Source organism: Delphinapterus leucas, chromosome 15 (genome assembly GCF_059928025.1).
Source record: "Delphinapterus leucas isolate spDelLeu-1000000601 "Yukka" chromosome 15, BTC_Dleu_Yukka2, whole genome shotgun sequence".
Lineage (NCBI taxonomy): Eukaryota > Metazoa > Chordata > Mammalia > Artiodactyla > Monodontidae > Delphinapterus > Delphinapterus leucas.
The window spans coordinates 83,690,903-83,709,869 of record NC_143143.1 but is presented as its reverse complement, the minus strand read 5'-3'; the positions used below and the strand labels follow the sequence as shown (position 1 = coordinate 83,709,869).

At 49.1% G+C, this 18,967-nt stretch overlaps 2 protein-coding genes across 2 annotated transcripts in view; both read left to right on the top strand.

The window, feature by feature from the left end:
* The window catches only part of LOC111186807 (serine/threonine-protein phosphatase 4 regulatory subunit 1), a 67,143-nt gene extending 63,217 nt beyond the window's left edge, over window positions 1-3,926 (top strand). The window contains 1 exon segment of the mRNA XM_089895442.1: window positions 710-3,926. Within this exon segment, the coding sequence (XP_089751568.1) occupies window positions 710-867 (158 nt within the window). The 3' untranslated portion in view covers window positions 868-3,926.
* On the top strand, window positions 3,816-13,173 carry ANKRD60 (ankyrin repeat domain 60). The gene is given in 5 exon segments (XM_089895441.1): window positions 3,816-3,890; window positions 3,892-4,204; window positions 8,740-8,870; window positions 10,415-10,580; window positions 12,764-13,173. Coding segments are annotated over 5 exon segments (990 nt in total). The 3' UTR covers window positions 13,069-13,173.
* The last annotated feature ends 5,794 nt before the right edge of the window (window positions 13,174-18,967 follow it).

The window sequence follows — 18,967 nt, the reverse complement described above, 5'->3', positions numbered from 1 at the left end:
TGTTAATTTTTATGCATAAAGTTATGTTATTTATAAAATGACTAAGAATTAAGATAGCTCAGTTTTATATTTAATAAACATGCTGAAATGCAAAGTATTACATAGTCTTCTAGAAATGAGGGAAACTTTTATAAACTTTAAGTTATGACAGAGACAGATTATGAAAGGTGGTCAATTTAAGCATTAACCATGGTTAGGTTTTAATCGTATTGATTTTGTGGTCAGTCAGAAAAAGTTTTTACCCCAACCTAGTCAGTTATTTTAAACCTGAACAGGACTTAATATAAGACTGTGTCCCTTGTATAGTTCACGTCTACACCACGTATTCGGGAGAACATCTCGTCTCCTGCCCTGCGTAGCCCTTTGTTGCCACTTCCCTCCCATCCTCCACCCCATCTGGCCAGCAACCTGCCCCCCACTGCCCGTGTTCTGTGTTGCCAGTTCTTTTGCACTGGAGGGAAGAAAAGATAATATTAAAAGATTTTTAGTTATAGCTGAAAAAATATGCATGCCTGTTCTTAGAAGTTTGTCTTTAAAATTTAGGAAATACTCTGATTCAAGCAATTTTCTCATTTTAAAGGACTTACTCTATGAAAAATGGTTTATTGTCCTGAGATGTGGTTTAAAAAAAAAAAAAACCAAACCAGAGTATGTTTTTGAACACAGTTCACGGCACATGTGATTCAATTTCATGTCTTTTTCTCTTTAGTGTATTTTAGAAGTGCCGGTAACCCTCATCTTGAAGTCGTCGAAGAGACTGTCTTAGCTTTGCAGTCCGACCGGGACCAAGATGTTTCCTTTTTTGCCACCCTAGAACCAAAGCGGTGGAATAGTATAGACACTACCATGCTAGAAAACCAGAATTAACCAGTCTGTGATCACTCACAATCTGGTCATTTCATGTGTGGCATATGCTGCTCACCATACCTTGAAGGGGAACTGATTGTATCATACCTGCCCAGGGAGGACAGATTTCTGAAACTCTGATGTTGTGTGCTCAAATGACCCCTTTCCCATCTGCACTCACGGGAACTACTGCTGGCATGGGCAGGAGTCCCGGGTGCCCCTGCCTGCCTGATCAGGAAATCTGTTAAAAGGCTGTAGAACCAGGTGGCTCACTGAGGGTGGGGGTGGGGGGACCTCCATGGCATCAGACTGCCTGTGAGCGGTTTGTTTTCTCTATTACAGACTATATTATTTAACCCCCAGCCAACACCTCCCCCCCAAAAATAAAGTACATTATTAGAAGCTTTTAAGTCTTTGATAGACTTGTATATTTGGCTTCCCTCATGCTTTCCTATAAAATACAGTTTATGGTATTATTTTTAACTGAAATACTGTACATATGTAAATAACTCTTGACAGGAAGAAAATATATTAATGTAAGATTAGCTTCCTATCAGTGAACAGAACAAATACATCATTTAAATTTATGCTCCACTTTGAGCTTTGCACTTTGGGCTGCAAATATAGCCCAATTTGTTTACTTTTGAAAAATGTGATAGTTAAAGAAATCTACTAAAGACTGATTTATGGCAGTCTTTCTAATATTGTACTTTTGTTGTAAACTGTACCCGGAACTTTTCCTCAAGCACTCACTCCCTCCTCTTCTTGCAGGAACTGTTTCCGTAAAGATAGGTACTGGCCTTTGATAGAGGCATAAAGCAGAAAGATTTTCATTCTTATATGGATATATTATCATTTGTTTAAGAACTTGGGGGTGGGGGGAAATTGATCACTGAGGTGCATGGATATTGACTTTATATCTGATGCTTTAGAATCTTAACAAAAAATAGCAAATCATAGTTCTGATCACTCTATATAGTTGGCCACAAATACCAGTGATTTGGGAGGTTAAATTATGATACTCTTCAAATCTAAGTACACAGGACTTGGATTTCGTGCTTTTAAAATTTAGACTAAGGGAAAGATACTCTAGAATTTAAACAGGTTTTGCATTAGTTAATAACTCAAGGCCCTATAAACAGTTGATTAAATTCTGCATACATGTATGCTGAAGTTATTTTTCTTGCTTCTATTTGTATCTTCTCAAAGGCAAGCATAAGGGAAGGAAAGAGCAGCCCATTTGGGGTCCCAGAGCTATAGCTGCAAAGGGCGCGCCAGCTGTCTCCATTCTTCCCTTGGATCTTTTTCTTATCTTTCTTTTCTTTTTTTTAAAAGATAAAATTTCTGGAGCTATATATTGAATTTCCTGGTATACAGGATGTTTTCCCCTCCCCCAAATTCCACTGGGCTGACTCTTTAAAAAGAAAGGAAGGAATCTATACCGTGCCAAAGAAAATAAGGCACATGTATGAGAATTTCACATTGCAACCCAGGATAGCATTTTGACAACTTCAGCAAAGAGTGAAGTTAATACATTGGAGACTACATAATGAGAAAAAAAAAAAATCAATCTATCTTGTATTTAGTACTTGCCTAAAGTAAATAGACGGAGGTATTGTTTTGCTTCAGTAGCAAGCAATTTTTAATTTATTTTTATTGCCTAGAAATTGAGCTTATCATGTTAAAATCTGTTGATCTAGCAGCAAGTAGAATTACCCAACTGGAATCTTGTGTTCGTGCAGAGCTTCACTTTCCATTAAGGAAAAGACAAATCAGTTGGTGTTGTGATGTGTAGGATTTGCCTCCTGAATCAGATGTGCTGGTAGAGGTTTGTTGAGACTCTTTGGTAAATAATCTAACCTTTAAATTTTCAGTTTATGTGTTAAAATTCCTCTGTAATTTAATATGCGTGCCTTTCCAGTGGAAAGCTATTTTTATGACTAACTTCTCTGCAGAAAGCATGTTGAAAGCTTGCATTTTATTCTTCGTTGGTAACAACTGAGATTTTCCTAAGCTTGTTCTGGTTGCCCTTGCTGTTCTCTCCTGTAGCTTCTCCACCAGTTTAGGTCTTCACGTATTAACTGGTCTTAGGTGCAGTGTTGAGTGTCTGTGATCTGACCGCTGAAGGTAAGCTTCCTGTTTTCTTGAGCACTCGGCCTCCTCCGGTGAATTAATGGAAAAGCACGAGATAGTTTCTCACAGGTACAGCTGCCTTGAAAGGCATCTCAACAATAGAACCATCTCAGCTTTTCCCCAAGTGGACATTTCCTCCTTGCTAAGTGTTTTCATTAGCGCCTTTCTCACTTCAAGAATTCGAGAACGTTTTCAACATGGACGGATTTTGAGGTAGCTTTGCAAATTTTCAGGAAGGTCTGTCTCCCACTTCCGGAGTGGCCAAGTATCAGGTTTTTTTCACTGTCAAGTTGGGCCCAGATCGGCTTGAAAGGGGTCATATTTCTGCAATGTTGGTTTTTTCCTTCATGCTAAGAAATAACGATTTTTAAGCATGGCTGAAGTCTGCACTTTACCACCCTCTGTAGACGACGCATGCAAAGATGATTTAGAGCATTATTCACGCATAATTCCTACAGGTAGTTGGCCCCGAATTGTGCAATGATTGTATTTTAAACAGACATGGAGAGGAGGTCACAGCTGCCGAACAACGGCCACGAGCCGCCTCGTCTTCCAGGTGCAAGGAACTGACGGTGAGAGCAGTTCCGAAGCGGCGAGGAGGAGCCGGGGATGCGGCCGTGCCGGGTCTGCGGGGCGCGCGGCCTCGGCGAGGCCTCTGGTTGGGTCTCAATGCATCCTCCCAGTGTTTTAGAAGCGCCCGGGCCCTTTTGCCCTTATCGCAGACACGTCCCCCGCGTCCACGTGGAGCCCCGCCTTGGTTAACGGCGGGCCCGTCGGCCCACTGCGGGCGCTGGTGGCTCGGCCGTCCCGGAGGGGCCGCCGCGGCGGGGGCGGCGATGACGCGCGGCGGGCAGGGCGGCCGGCACCCGGCGGCGGCGGCGGCGGCGGAGGCGGAGGCGGCCAGGCCGCCGAGGGGGCGCCCTTCGCCCAGACCCCGATGCGGGCGGGCCGGACGGGCGGGGGGCGGGCTCTGCCGTTCCGCGGCCCCTCCCCGCGCAGCCCCGCGCCCGAGGCCGGAGCCGCGTCGGGGACCCGCAGGCTGTGAGCCCGGCGCTCGACTTGGCCTCAGACGTCTTCGTCATGCGGGTGCTGCTGGAGGATTCCGGGGAGGTGTTCCGAGTGACAGGCTGCCGCAGCGACATGACGGTGCGGGAGCTCAAAGAGGAGCTGGACCTAATAGCCGGCATCCCCTTCAGCCTCCAGCGGCTCCAGTACCTGGACCAAGGCGGCCCCTGCCCGACCCCGCGTACTCCCTCGACCCGGGGCGCCCAGTCCCCTCTGAACCCGCAGTCGGGGAAGGGAAGCCCGCCCAGAGGAGGACCCCCAGATGTCAAAACAAACCCCACCCCCGTGAAACCCCGGGTGGAAAAGCTAACCCCGGACACATAGGGACTTCCCAGCTCCAGAAAAGCCGAGCTTCACGTTAGACCTCAAATCTCCAGGCAGACCCTGTCCACAGCAAGACCCTAATCCGCAAGCAAATCCTGCCTGTGCTGGGACTCCAGGCCCAAAGCCAGCCGTCTAGTTTGGCCTGCCAACCTGAGCCCAACCCTGTGCACGTCAGGACCCCAAATCCCGAAACAGACGCTGCCACCGCAGGGCCCTCCAACACCAGAACATCAAACTCCCACGTCTTCATCAGGGACCCAAGTCCCAAAGCCAGCAGTGCCACACGAGACCTCCAGTCCGAAACGCCTGTCCTCAGCGGGACCTCACAACCTCGGGCAAGGCTGCTCACGTCAGGACCCAGATGGAATTAAACGTCAAGTCCCTGTGCTGGGCTGTGGGACACCAGAACCCCCAGCCCTCCAGCCAGCCACGTCCGTGCAAGGACCCCAAGTCCAGAACAAACCTGCCCAAGACTGAACCCCCCAATCCCCAGGCTAACCATGTGACCATCCGAACCCCAAGTCCTCCCAGCAACCGTGTAGACTCAAGGACACTAAAGCCTTAAGCAAACTCTGCCCTCCTCAGGACCCCACGTCTCTCCACGAACCATATGCACGTTTGAACCTCAGATACAATCCTCAGGTGACCCCGGCTCACGACAGAAACCTAAGTCCCAGAGCGTGAAGCCTACTACCCAGATCATGACCCTAGATCCCAGAGCAGGTACACCCGATTCTGAGCCCCACTCTGCTTAACCAGTTGTGCATCTGAACCCCAGTCCGTCAGCCATCTCTGTCTACGTAAGGACGCCAGGGCTCAAAGTGAACTCCTCCCACACCTGGACCCCCAAATTCAAAGTTAGCTCTGCCCACACCTGAAAGCTAGTTCCCAAGCTCACCATGACGACAGAAGAACCCGAAGCCAAGTGTCATCAGAAGGGCTCCAGGACATGAGATAAACTGCCCACACTAGGACCCCAAACTCAAGTCCAGTCTGCCCATATCTGAACCTCCAACCTCCACAGAAACCACGTCCACACTGGCACTCCAAGGTTTAAGCCAGCCGTATCTGTGTAAGGAAGCCAAAGTTCAAAACGAGCCTTGCCTACACGAGGGCCCCCAAACTCAAAGCAAACTCTGCTTGTATTTGAAAACCCAAATCCCTCATCAACCTGATCCACACCAGAACCCCCAGTGCCAGACCAAACCCACCTATATTAGGACTCCAAATCTCAGAGCCGAACCTGTCACTATCAAGACCCCCGAATCCTGGGGCAGACCTGTCTGATTCCTCACCCCCAGTTGCCACACTACCCAGGCCTACATCAGACCCCCAAATCCCCAAACAAGTCCTGCCCACAGAAGGACTCTGCACCCCAGAACAGAACCTTCCCATACCAGGACTCCCAGACAGAAAGCAAACCTTACCTTCATCAGAACCCCAATCCAGAGCAAACTCTGCCCTCATTGGGACCCCAAATCTCAAAACAAACCCTGTCCACGTTTGAACCCCGAATACTGGCACTGACCCAGTCCGTATCAGAACCTCGAATCTCAAGCTGCGCCCTTGTGACGTCAGGAGCTCAAAGCTAGCCCAATCGGAATCGAAACCCAGCGCCCAAAGCTCACTGTGACTGAATCAGGACCCCAAGGCCCCCTGTCCAGACAAATCCCATGGGGGAGGCACCCCGTGGTGGGCAAGGGCCCTAGAGCCCCATCTCTCCCTGCACCGGTCTCCTTCCCTCAGCCTGAGGACCTGGCTGTCCCGATCCGATCCCTACAGTATTTAGGATATGAGAACAGGATCAAAGTCCCCAGGCTCCAACATCTCCCCACCCAGTTGAAATCAATGCAAAAACACTTCAAGAAAACGAAGATATAAAAAACTCTCTGGTCTGCTGCACAGAGAAAGTGAACGGCCAATATTGCAGAGAGACTGCAGTTACACTGCAGGGACCGGGAAGCCATGGGGACAGAGGTCTGAAAGCAGCCGGTCTCCACGAGAATCGTGTTCCCAGGCCCTGCGCTTCCGGGGCTCAGTTTCCTAATCCGTAAAGCAGAGCCCCGTGAGCTCTAGGATTCTCAGTGCCGTGTCCCCCTTTAGGCAGAAGTGACTCGGGAGACTCAGAAGGTATATTGAAGGCCAACATCCTTTCCTTTGCCCTCTTGGAAATCGGTTAAGCATGTTTCATGAGGTATTTGCTTTGCTATAGGGGTATTTGGAAGATGCTTTGGAGCATTTTTGAGGCTTTATCGGGAAAGAGATGTACCTGTGCTTAATGTGTTAAAAGTGAAGTGAGCTATGGAAGAACTTGGTAAGAGTTCCAAAACAAGTAATTCGAAAATTACGTGTCCTGAACTACGGAGGTCTGGCACCCCTAATTTATTTTTGCCGATGAGCTATGCTGAGCAATAAATTCAAGAAAGCTAAGAGGGAATGAAAGGGATGGAGTGGCTTAACACTGAGGTCACAACCCTATCACTCATCAAGCACTTAGCAACTGTTAGAAGCTTGACCTCTCTCAAGCTTGGTTGCCGTCCTTACTGTTGACGGCAAACAAGAAGGGGAGAAGGTACACCACGTCAGTAGAAGAAGTTTGGGCTTCTGCTGATACATAACCAGCCTGATGCCTCTTTACCCACCTCAAAGGTTGCCAGGGAGGATCAAAGGAGATGATGTGTGTGAAAACCCTGAGAGACACAAGTCTCAAGGGGGGGGGGTGAACATCTTCCTGGAGGCGGGTCACCTTTCCACATCTGTTGTCAACTCTAATAATTTATTTAGCCGGTGGTAATGAGTATTTGTCTAAGGTGAAGGTAGTTGCTGCCTGCCTGTAAAAGGAGAATGTGCTCTGATTTCTCTAAGAGCTGTTTAGCATGTGTGAACCGTGCTCTTGTGTTTCTCAGGGAAACACAGCCTTGCTCCATTTTTTTCAAAGTTGTTAGGAAGTCTTCGAGTTGTCTTACTTAGGCAAATTACTGATGATTCTCTGTGTTAGAACCACAAATAAGACCCTAATTAACAGATTTGCTAATCACTATTCCGCGTTTACATCCACCATCTGGAGTTGCTGGGGACCAAAGGGTGCCAACAAAATCTAGAGTGAGCATCACATGGTGCCCGAGGAAAGGCAGGTCTGGAGTCCCAGCATTGCCGTTCGCTGGCCATGCGAGCCTCCGTCCGCTCCTGCAGCACATGGAGAGGACGAACTTGGCTCGTCGTGAGGTTTAGAGCATGTGGGTGCTGGGTACAGGCACTTAGAAATCACTCAATCGTGAAACCAAAAAACTCATGAATTCTACTCGGAATAAATGATAATCCAACCTGGGCAGAGTTGAGAGGTTCCATTCTTGGCACTGCTTATTGGAGATAACAAATGACTCTGTTATCCTTCAGCTAGGTTACAGGTGGCCATGTAGGAAGAAGTAAAGTAAAAAGTAAACTAAAAACAACTGCATTTTTCTTAAAATTTTCCACAGTCCTCTTCTACTAATTCTGACGGTCTGCCCCAAAGGGTCTGAATTTAGGAAGTATGAGTGGATCCACCCCCCGACCCCCATTCTCTCATATGAGGAAGGGGCTGTTTGGGGAGAACCTCCCAAACAGAGAAAGGATCTCTTCCATCCCACGTCACTGAGATGCTTATGTTACCATAGGGTCTCCACTGGGGCAATTTTGTCTCCCAGGGGCCATTTGGCAACATCTAGAGACATTTCAGTGGTCACAATTAGGTGAGTGGGCTACTGCCATCTCGTGGGTAGAAGCCTGGGATGCTGCTAAACGCCCTGCAATGCCCAGGACAGACCCCACAGCAGAGGGGCATCTGGCCCCAAATGTCAGGAGTGCCAAGGTTGAGAAATGCTGCCACAGACTACAATTTGAAAGATCCGACAAATTTTTGTCATTATTACCTCTTTAAGCTAACTGATGATAACATTAACCAAAATTAGTTAGTATTTTAGTTTAACATCTATAACTTGTATAACCGCATTGCACCACATCTGTAATACACAGTTACTTCAAGTTCAAGTAGCTCTACTTACGGTTTGCCTCCTGAAATGACTTTTATTCACTCATGTATTTTTTTGCCATAGGTCAAGTTACAATTACAGAATCTTATAAATCGTTGCTTTTTTTTTTCTTTTTTTTTTTTTGGTTTGGCTTCTCTTTGAGCTAAGCCAAATTAATTTTCTAAAAAGCATCAATAACCACAAACAGACGGATGTGGGGTCATCAAATGAGAGTAGCGCTCAAGGCTCTCAAATTATCCTTGTGATACCCAAGGTCAGGTAATCTCTTAACTAAACCAATGTAACAGTTTATCTTTAATGCCCGATTTTTCTTTTTAAAGAAAAAAATCATTCCCTGTAGGAATTTTGATGGATGACGCTACACTGAAGTGCCACGATGTTGTTCCTGGTGGAATTATTTCATTATGTATCTGGCATTATGATGGATGGACGGAACTGGTTTTGGCGGCTGTGGAAGGGGATTCCAGTAAGGTGTTTTCACGCTTCTTTAAATGGATATTATACTTCATGAACCAGCTGTAAATTGTGGACGTGTGTGTGGGGGGGGGCGGGGGATTTGCTTAGTCTTTAGTATGAATATTTGGGTAAAAGTTTCAGAGTAGAGGAAAAAGACAACAAGGACTCATGTCATCGTGATCAAGTCGAGCGTTGCCATTTGCCGTTTGGCTCTTGCGATTTCACTGCGTCCACGTAGCTGTGACTTGTAACCCACTCACCGTGCCCCAAAAGGAGCCAGGGCGGCGCGTTTTCTATTCGTGTGTCTACTCTGTAAAGTTGAAAACCTAAGTTAACAGTGGAGAATGCCAGATCACTTGGAAACGTGTGGCCCAGAGTATTCAGTGCTGCAAAAAATCCTCTGGCGGGTCTGCTCTCACCCAAGGGGGAGAGGCTTGGAAACACAGTGGGTGCCGTTAACTCTTGGCCGGGCCTTGAGCTGGGCGCTCAGCTGGGCTCTGGGGTGGGAGTTGGAAGGCAAGAGGAGGAAATCAGGGTGTCTACCCAACAGTGAAGATGAATCATTCAGACACAAGGGGACAAGTGCACGTTCTTTCTGGAAAATAAATTCGGATGAGAAGCTATGAGCTTGTGGAGGAGAGAGAGTTTACTTCCGGCTGGGATGGGGGTCAGGGAAGGCTGGGTGTGGGAGGGGCGTTGGGATTAGGTCTGGGAAGGGGGAGTGGGCTCGGGGGAGGCGGGACCAGGACCTGCTGCCCTGGAACCTGAGCCTTAGAAGGAAGGGCGGGGCCCATCCAGCTGTTTGCATAATCCTCTGGTTCCTTCCTGCTTTTCTCCTCTTCCCCTGCCTTCCCTTGCTTCCCCTCTGGCTCTGTGTCCGTGCCTGGACTTTCTGGCTCTTGCTCTGGACATGGGTGATGGGTGAGTCCCTCCTCTCTTGAGCCAGAATTGCTGTCACCCCGCTGGGGGCCCCTCACATCCCGCTTCGCCCCACACCGGATGCTGCACATCTGCGACCGGGTTCCCATCTGTCGGAGCCCATCCGTAGTCGTCCTCCTGTGCTCAGAGCCTTAATTCTCCACGTGATGATTATATCCCGGGGCTGTTATTCACCTGGGAGCAGAGTTCAGAGTGTCCCAGAAGTTAATGGAGACAATGGGCCCAAAAATAGACCGGAAGGCCAGGATCCATCACATCTCCAGAGACGCCTGTGCCCCTCTGGGGAGGCCGTGCCTTGTCGGCTGGGGTCTTCCTTCAGAGCCGTAACCCCCTTCCTCTGGACACCCAGAAAAGCTATTTTCTCTCTTCAAAACATGGACAGGAAGAATTTCCTGCCTCCCGAGCCTGGCTGATGGTAAATTCGTATTTCCTGGACGTGTAGAGAGAGTTACATGTCTTCCCCTGGCTCGTTTCCAGTTTCTCCGCTCTCTGATCCCATCACCAGCCTGCGTGTGGCATCCAAGCGAACTTTTCCTCCAGAGTGTGTCCCATCACCAGTGTGTACCTGCACTTCTGAAATCACCCAGACTCACGTGCGTAACTCTGTTTCCCTCGCCCAGCTGTCTTGCCTCGGTGTTGCCGAAGATGCTTTCTACCGAACAACAAATCCGCGGCATTTTGATGACAAGCAGTGGAAGAAGTGGATTTCTCAGAGAGTGTTCATGGCGCTATATGTTGCCTCACACAGGCGTCGCTCGGAGGCTGTTCAGTACCTTCTAGAACACGGTAATTCTGATAGCAGCTGAGGACATTCAAGAGTGGGGTTCTTTTGAGGGCAAGGGGGACACAGCGGCTTGCCTCCTGGTCCCTTCAGTAATGGTTTCCTGGACCCAAGTTTGTCAACCACCAATGGAGGTCCCCATCGGGCCACTCAATCCCTGTCTGAGGGGGTCTTTGGACATGCTTATCGGAGGCTGTGTCCTCTCTCTTGGCAGGGGCTCAGGAAGATGGACCTTTCAGGACACCAAGCCACAGGGCTTCCTGGTTTATTGCGTCCGACCAGACACTCCGCTGGGGATATTCCCATCCTGTTTGTTATTTCTTCCCACCCAAAGTCCCGTTTCTGCAGTGGTCCGAGGGGTCGAGCCCCAAACCAGCATCCCTGCCTTGGTGGTTGGCAGGCTAGCCAGTCTCCTTTCTCCAAGCTCTTTGAATTTGCCCCAAACCCTCTTTTCATCTCTCCTCCACCAAAGGGCAATTACTCTCACTCTCTCTGTCCATAGACATAGAAGCCTTAGCCTGCCTTGTCTCCGAGTTCAAGGGCTTTGCATGAGGTTCTGTGGGAGCACATTTTATCTTCCCTGGATGTAGAGTATTTTTGGGAAAAGAGGCCCACTGATTGAGGTGTAGACCGTTCACCAACAGTAGACAGTTGCAGATATCCCAGGCCACTGGCTTCCTCGGGAAAAAGGAAGAATGTGGTATTTGGTCAATGGTTTAGAGCTCAGGAGGGGGCCTCATCTGAGGGTTTCCCATATCAACTAGCCTCCAAGTTAGACCCCTCCTTCCCAGCCTTCGGCCTTGAGCCCAGGCTCTCTGTGTTGTTTCCCCCACTTCCACCAACCAAGCTGGGAAAGCATCTCAGATGCTCAGGCAGGATGCTGGGGCCGCACGTCTGTGATGGGTAGAGGTTTTTCTGACTCTCCTCCTCTCCTTCCTCCACTGTTTTCTGCACTTCTCCTGTTGTAAGATGAAATATGGGCTTTTCACAACCCAGCAGTCCGTTAAGCTCATAAAAAGTCATTTTCCCTCTGATGGAACTGTGATGTATTTGAAAGCACCAGTTAAAAAATTACAACCAGCTTTGCAAAGTTTTCTGTCCTTTGCAGACAGTGGCTGTGAAGAGGCGCCGGGGCTGAGCCTAACTGTTGTGAAAACCTATTTAAAACTACCTCACTGACCAGCCATAGCTCATAAACACTGGCTCCCGAAATGTCAACTGCATGTAATTGAATTGCCTTGTTTTCTGTGTCATGATATCTGTTACCCACTATTTGATTCAATTCAACAAGTCCGTACGGGACACCTGTCATTAGCCCATCCATCTGTAGGAGGCAGTGAGGAATTCAGTGGAAGTGAAGTCTGTCCATGAGTCAGGCTGCCCATCATCTGTCATTTCCCAGGCGCCTGTCTTCTCCAGGCATCGTGCTACGTGCCGGGGATGAGGACAGCCGCGATCAAAACAAGTGTGTTTTCTGCCCTTGTGGAGTTTATGAAGGGACGTCAGCACATTATTACAAACAATTAATTCCATGGTCAGTCGTGCATGGTGTGTTCTGGAGACGCAGAATGTCTGCTGAACAAATGCAGGGGGTTTTGTGGGGAGGAGGGCTAAGGAAGGTTTTCCCGAGGAAGTGAATGAAACCTCAAGAAACAGAGTTAGTTCAGGAGAAAAAAAAAAAGGATGAGAGTGTTGTTAGCGAAGGGAATGGCATATGCAAAGATCCTGGGGCAGGATAAGGGAGCAGGTATACTGACGGGATAAAGCCAGAAGGCTGGTGTAAGCGGAGCATGGGCGGGCGAGGAAGATCACGGAGGGGAGTAATGCTGGAGTGATAAGGGGGGTGGGTGGGTGAGACAGAGCAGTGAAGACCTAGAACATCGCCCCAAGGGTGGTAGATGCCAACAATGGGATTTGAGCAGGAGAGTGGTACAGGCATTGTAGGAAGGTCATTGGCTGCTGTAAGAGAAGCATGGGGTGGAGTGGGGTGGGGGGAAGGCAGTGCTGGATGCTGGGTGGGAGGGGGGAGATGCAGCAGTGCCCGGCTCCGTGCACTCGGTTATTCGTTCTTCCAAGCATTCCTTTCCCAGCCTCGGCCCTTCCCATGCTTCCCTTCTTGAACGGGTTTCCAGAGGGTTGGCTCCTGCCGGCAGGGGGCCCTCCCTCAGTCAACTTTCTCATTTCCCAGGTGCCAACTGTCAGGGCAGATCCCCCGTGGGCAGGACGCCCCTGCACGTGGCTGCAGCCATGAGCCGGCTGGACTGTATCAGCCTCCAGCTCAACTATGGGGCCTCCATCAACGACAGAGATACCAAGGGGGAGAGGCCCATGTCCTTCGCCTGCCGCCTGAGCCGCAGCCAGAGCAGGCGGCAGATGTTCCTCTTCTACTGGATGGTGAAGCTGGGGACAAAGGACCCGATGGACCCTGTCTTGAACAAGGCTTTTCAGAGAGTCAAGGCCGGGTTTGGATCCAAGAAGGAGAACAAAACATAGCTCCACCTGGGAATGTTTGCATGTCAGCTCTGACTTGGGGTAACGTTCCTGAGTTCAGATCCACGGTGGCCAGTGGCCCTGGGTTAGCAGGAAGGCCGGGAAACGTGGCAGTTCCTCTGAATCAGATACGAAACCATCTGTCCTATTTGCAAATGACTTGAGGAGGGTATTGATGGAAGTGGGTGAGTTTGTGTTCATTTCCTAAATCCATCACAGACCTAATGGGCTCCCATGCCAGCCTTTAATTTTGAGCTATTTGTTCATTGTATCCAGTAACGCTGCTTGGGGTGATGGGAACCAATTACCTTCTCTCCGGTCTGGACACCATCTAACACTTTGGCATAATAGGGGTAATAGCCGTGATGAGAGTAGCTCTGTTGTTACGGTACAAAACCAGCGCAGGCAAACGTCACCAGGTCGTGGGCAGTGTGACCTGTGAATTTCAGTTTGTAAAATTCATGGCACTAGATGCTCCCTAAGCCAGCAATGTTCCAGAAGTTTTCCTGAACCTTCCTGGAGGGGTCTGCTGCCTGAGTCTGAGGTGGGGCTGGGGGGAGAAGCCAGGCTGACCTGGTGGGCATCTAAGAGCTTGGTTCTCCACAGGGGCGCCTGGTTACTCTTGGTGAAAGGTGATAAGCTGGCACTGGATTTGGAGGAGACGGTGTGAAAGGTGATGAGCTCGTAAGGGAGAGGATTCGAGCTGGGAGCTTCTTTTTTCCTTTTGTCCCATCCCCAGAGGTCCAAGCACCCCCCTCCCGCTAGCTTTCTCCTTTCCTGCTAGAACTGGGGTAGCTCCATGGCTCACGGGCCCAGCCGCTCCAACGGCATGTGGGATCTTCCCGGACCGGGGCACGAACCCGTGTCCCCTGCATCGGCAGGCGGACTCTCAACCACCGTGCCACCACGGAAGCCCTAAGTCCTGATTTTTAAGCGTTGGCTTGAATTATGTTAAGGTCAGCGTTCGGAACAAAAGAAGTAGGAGATTTGAGGCACATGGATGGGACTGCCGACCATCGTCAAACTAACTCATTTCACTGGGGAAACGGGTAGAAGCAACCTAAGACTCACTGGAGCTCTCCCCGGCTCTGAAGCCACAGGGCGGGAATGGCCATGAGTGTTGCCGGGTGGGAAGTGTTGTCCACCCTTCCACCCGTGGCCACACATGTTCCTCTGAAGCCCTATATCCTGACACAGCTTCCGGAGTCAGTCTGTGTGGCAACAGTCTCTCGACCGTTGAAGTTCTGTTTTTTAAGGTGCTGGAAAATGGCCCTGTATCCCAGCCGCCCTTCTTTCTGACTTACATCCCAAGAACTGGATTCCGCTTTTACATTAATTGGCCGCATTTCCCGCTGTCGTGGCAAGTAAGAGCCGTGCTGGTGACGTGGCTTTACACTCAGTGGACGTGGCTGGACCCAGCTCAGCAATCTGTTTGACAAATAATAATCAGGAAAAAAACATACAGCTCAGCATCAACAATATCAAAACTGAGATCTTGTTTGGGGCAGACGTTCTCCAAAGTCAATAGGTAGATATTAAATAACCTTATCCAGCAGGGTCAGTTCATTTAGCTAATGAGGTGTGTTGGCAGGGGGACCTGGGCACCCTTTTAACTTAACAAGTGGTGTGACTCAGAGTCATGTGTTTTCCGGGAGCTTTGCTCTGCTGTCTTTATTGTTAGCAGAGCCAGCTGCCTGACATTTGTCCCCAAAACTTTGGAGGGAAGCCCTCTGTCTTTGTCACCCCTAATTCAGCTAAACACTTGGCCGGCAATTGGGTGAGTTCCAAACTCTCCGTGGTGACATTTTGCTCGGTCTGTGGCAGGGTCATTAAAACAGTCCTGTAGGTCCTGGGGGCTCTTCCTTTTAGATGATCTTAACATTCTAGCTGTTATATTCAAACAAGCCTGTATCACCTATTCAATAAAATATGTCCATAGCCTCAGAAGAGTTGATTTGCAATTGGTTGCCATCATCTTACACTTTGCAGAAAATTTCATTCAACATTTGAAGTGTTTTGGGGTCATGCTTTGGAGCCAACAGACATTTTTTTTTTTTAATTGCGGCATAGTTGTTTTACAATGTTGTTTTAGTTTCTGCTGTACAGCAAAGTGGAGTTCCCTGTGCTATACATCAGGTTCTCATTGTCTATTTTATACATATTAGTGTCCATTTTTTTTAAAGGGGTTGATCTCAAACGGTTCTGTAGGACCCTGAAATCTTTTTAGGCCCGAGGTATTGGGGATGTTCTTTTGTGGTGAAGCAGCAGTGGTCTGCCATCACCCAGGTGGGCCTCACCTCTGCGTAGAGAGGGACGGGCTTCCTCTCGGAAAGGAGCTACTGTCAGTCGTCTGAGTATAATATCCATCTCCCTCCTCCTTATTGTGTATCTCCCATGAAGCTGGACTCTCAGTTGCCAGAGTGGAATTGCTACTGGGGTAGTGTGGACATACAGGGCTTGGATCCCAGATTGCATCTTGGTGGCTCTGCCCTGTGGCCTTGGGCACGTTCCCTACTGCTCTGAGGTACAGGAGGTTGGAGGGTGGTCATGGTGCCTGGTCCCTAAGGTTGTTGGGAGGGCCTGGGAAGTAGGAGGTACTCAGTACGTGCTAGCTCTTCTCGTCTGAGAGCTTGACTGAAGAGTCCTTCTGAAGTCAGGGGCTCAATTGTTGATGATCGACGGGGGATGGGGGCAAATAGGAGAACCATTTGGTGCCTTCCTTGGGTTCTCAAGTTCCGATCACCTTGAGACTGATGACCTCTGAGCTCAGTGCCCCCGGGAAAGTGCTGTGCAGCGTCCTTGGATTTCTTGGCGGCCACGTGAAGAAGGATCCCTCAGCATCCCCTCCGTCAGGGACACTGCTCACCAGTGTGCCTTATGTCAGCCTGGAAAACAGCCCTTGGGAACCGGGGAGCCCCTCTGGAGAGGCCGACCGCTCGCTCAAGGAAGACGGTGACAGCTGCACCTCCACCGTGCTTCCATCTGCCTTGGCTGTCCCTCTGGACCCCTGGCTGCCTGGGGTCTCTCAGCTCCGCCGAGGGCTTGGGTGCATGGCCGTCTCTCTCCAAAGACTCATCCCGGGGGGTTTCAGCTGCACTGAGTCCTTCCTCCGTCTCAGGCCTGAACACTCCCTTCTCTGAAGCATAGTCACCAACCAGACTTTCCCAGGGAGGCGAAGGGCACCCACTGGTGGCACCTCAGGGGACTTTAGTTGGCCCTGACGCTGAAGTAGGTGCCACTGAAACATAGGGTGAGAGTTATTCCCTTTTCACATCGCTCTCAATCCTTTTAATTCCGACAAGAGGAAAGTCTCCGCTTGGTGTCAGGAAGTCAGACTCCCCCCTGACCTTTGCGAAAAGGGAGCTTTTATAAGATACACAAATAGAGCAGCCTTCCGCAGGCAGCAGTGTTTTGCCAGGATTTAATAACATCGTCTTGTTTTCAGTATATTTGTGGGCTGGGATTCTTTTCCTTTTTCCACTCCTAGCCAGTATGTGACCTCGGGGCAAACTGTCACCTCCACAGGGACCCCCATCATCTCCCTCTCAGCCCAGTTGCGATGAGCAATGTGAATTGTCCTCGGGAAGGGCCCGGGCTTGGCGTCCAGCAGATCCCATTTAGAATTTTCCTCCCCTGCTGGCTGGGTGGCATTGGGCCAAGCAATTGCATCTCTCAGAGCCTCAGTTTCTTCGTCTGTAACATTCGGGTAATAAAATCTGCCCCTGTCATCGTGGGAGGGATGAAATGCCTGGCACAGAGCAGACTCTTGAAAGATAGTATCCATTATTATTATTATTACTACCACCAATTAATTTGCTTAAAATGTTTACTCACTGGGAATCAATACACTCCCGGTGTCCAGAGAGCCTCATGAATTTTCAGCAAACCTTATACAATGAGAGTCTCCATCCAGAGCTAACCATTCCTAGAGTGGGAGAGAAATAATTTCCCTGAAACTTGTGGATTTTAGTATTAAGTACAGGGTCCAGAAAGTCGTTCTGAACTTAAAAATCCAGGGCCAGTTCTGCAGGAAAGAGAGAGAGAGAGAAAAGGAAAACAAAAGCTCTAAGGTGAGAGGAAAATTCCAGTCTCTCAGCTCTGCCTCTGCAGTGCGTACTGACTACACGAGCATCCAGTGGAGGGCACAGAAACCCATTAACATTTAGAAAAACACCCGCTGTTTGTGCTCACCAGAAATGTCAGAGCTGCGGCAGTCTGCGCCCCACTGGAAACTCAAGAGTGGGGCTCAGCCACAGGGACAGCTTCTGTGCCTGAACCCCCGAAATTGTCCACAAAGCACACATTTTTCTGGGGAGAACATTCATCATGTCCTGTGAGGGTCCGTGGATCCCCCAAACCTGGGCACGTAACAGGTTGTCAAATCAAATCGATGCATCAACTCAATATCCCCTTCTACCCCTTGGGTGGGTGTGCATTGTCAATTTGTGATTGGAAAAAATGATGAATACTGATAACACCTGGTGCTGATGTGCGTGTATGCGTGTGTACACGGGTGCCTGGGGCACGGCTCTCTAGTGCTGTAGAGGGGAGCTTGTAGAGTCCTGTAGCCTTGCCGGGCTTCGATTGGACGGTAGGTGTTCAGAAGGCCCTGCTACCCCACTTTGTAAGTCTGTCCCGCAGAGATGAAGACCCACTCCGTGATGGCACGCGTGTGCAAGTGTTCGTGGTAACTGTTTCTGGTGGCGAGTGCCTGGAAACACTCCAGATGCCCACCGCTGGGAAAGATGGTGGCACGCTTTGCAGCTATTAAAAAAAATGACTTGATCTGTATGTCCAGGCCAAGGGACAGCCGCGAGGGGTGTCTGTGACGTGTCATTAAGTGAAAAACGGCAAGTTGCCTAGGAAATGCGCAGGAGCTCATGGAGTCACAGTTCTAAAAAGGAGGCAAATCTAATACATGGGCGCATAAGCACATTCTTATTTGAGCAAAAGAAGAATTATGTCAAAGACCCTTAAACTCTTAACATTGCTTACTTTGGGGCCGCGGGGTTGCTCTACATAGCTCTGAATGATCACAGCCGGCCTGTCTTTTCTTTCTTTCTTCTTTTTTTTTATGGTGGTAAAATACACATAACAAAATCTGCCGTTAATGACATTTAGTGCATTCACAGTGCTGTGTAACCATCACTCCTATCTAGTTCCAGAACATTTTCATCACCCTAGAAAGAAACCCTGGACCCAGTAACAGTCCCCCTGACCTTCTCCCTCCCCCCCAGCCCTAGACAACCACCAACCAATCCACTTTCTGTCTCTGTGGATTTGCCCCTTTCTGGATACTTCACATAAATGGAATTATACAACATGTGGCCTTATGTATCGGCTTCTTAGGGTGATGTTTTCTGGGTTCAGCCACATGGTGGCGTGTATCAGTGCTTCATTCGTTTTTATGGCTGAAGGATATTCCATCGCTTATCCATTTGTCAGTCGATGGACATTTGGATTGTTTCCACATTTGGACCATTGTGAATAATGCTGCTATGAACATGGGTGTATAAGATTTGTCTGAATACTTGTTTCTTTTGAGTACATACCCAGGAGGGGAATCCCTGGGTCATAAAGCAATTCTGTGTTTAGCAGCATGTCCTACATTTGTAACTAAAAAAATAGGAAAAAGGAAAAGATGCGAACCCACCTCCCACCTGAGCTCTCCAAAGTTTGAGAATCACAACAATCATTTATTGAGCAATTATCCCGGGCCAGACATTCTGCGTGAATTACCTCATTTAATCTTTTCAGTAATCCTGAGGGCCAGAGGTTTTCAACCTTGAGCGCAAATCAGTCCCAGGGAGTCCTTATTAAGACACAGATTGCTGGGCTTTGCTGCCCGAGATCCTGGATTAAGTAGTTTGGGGGCAGAGCCTGAGATTTCTGACAAATTCCC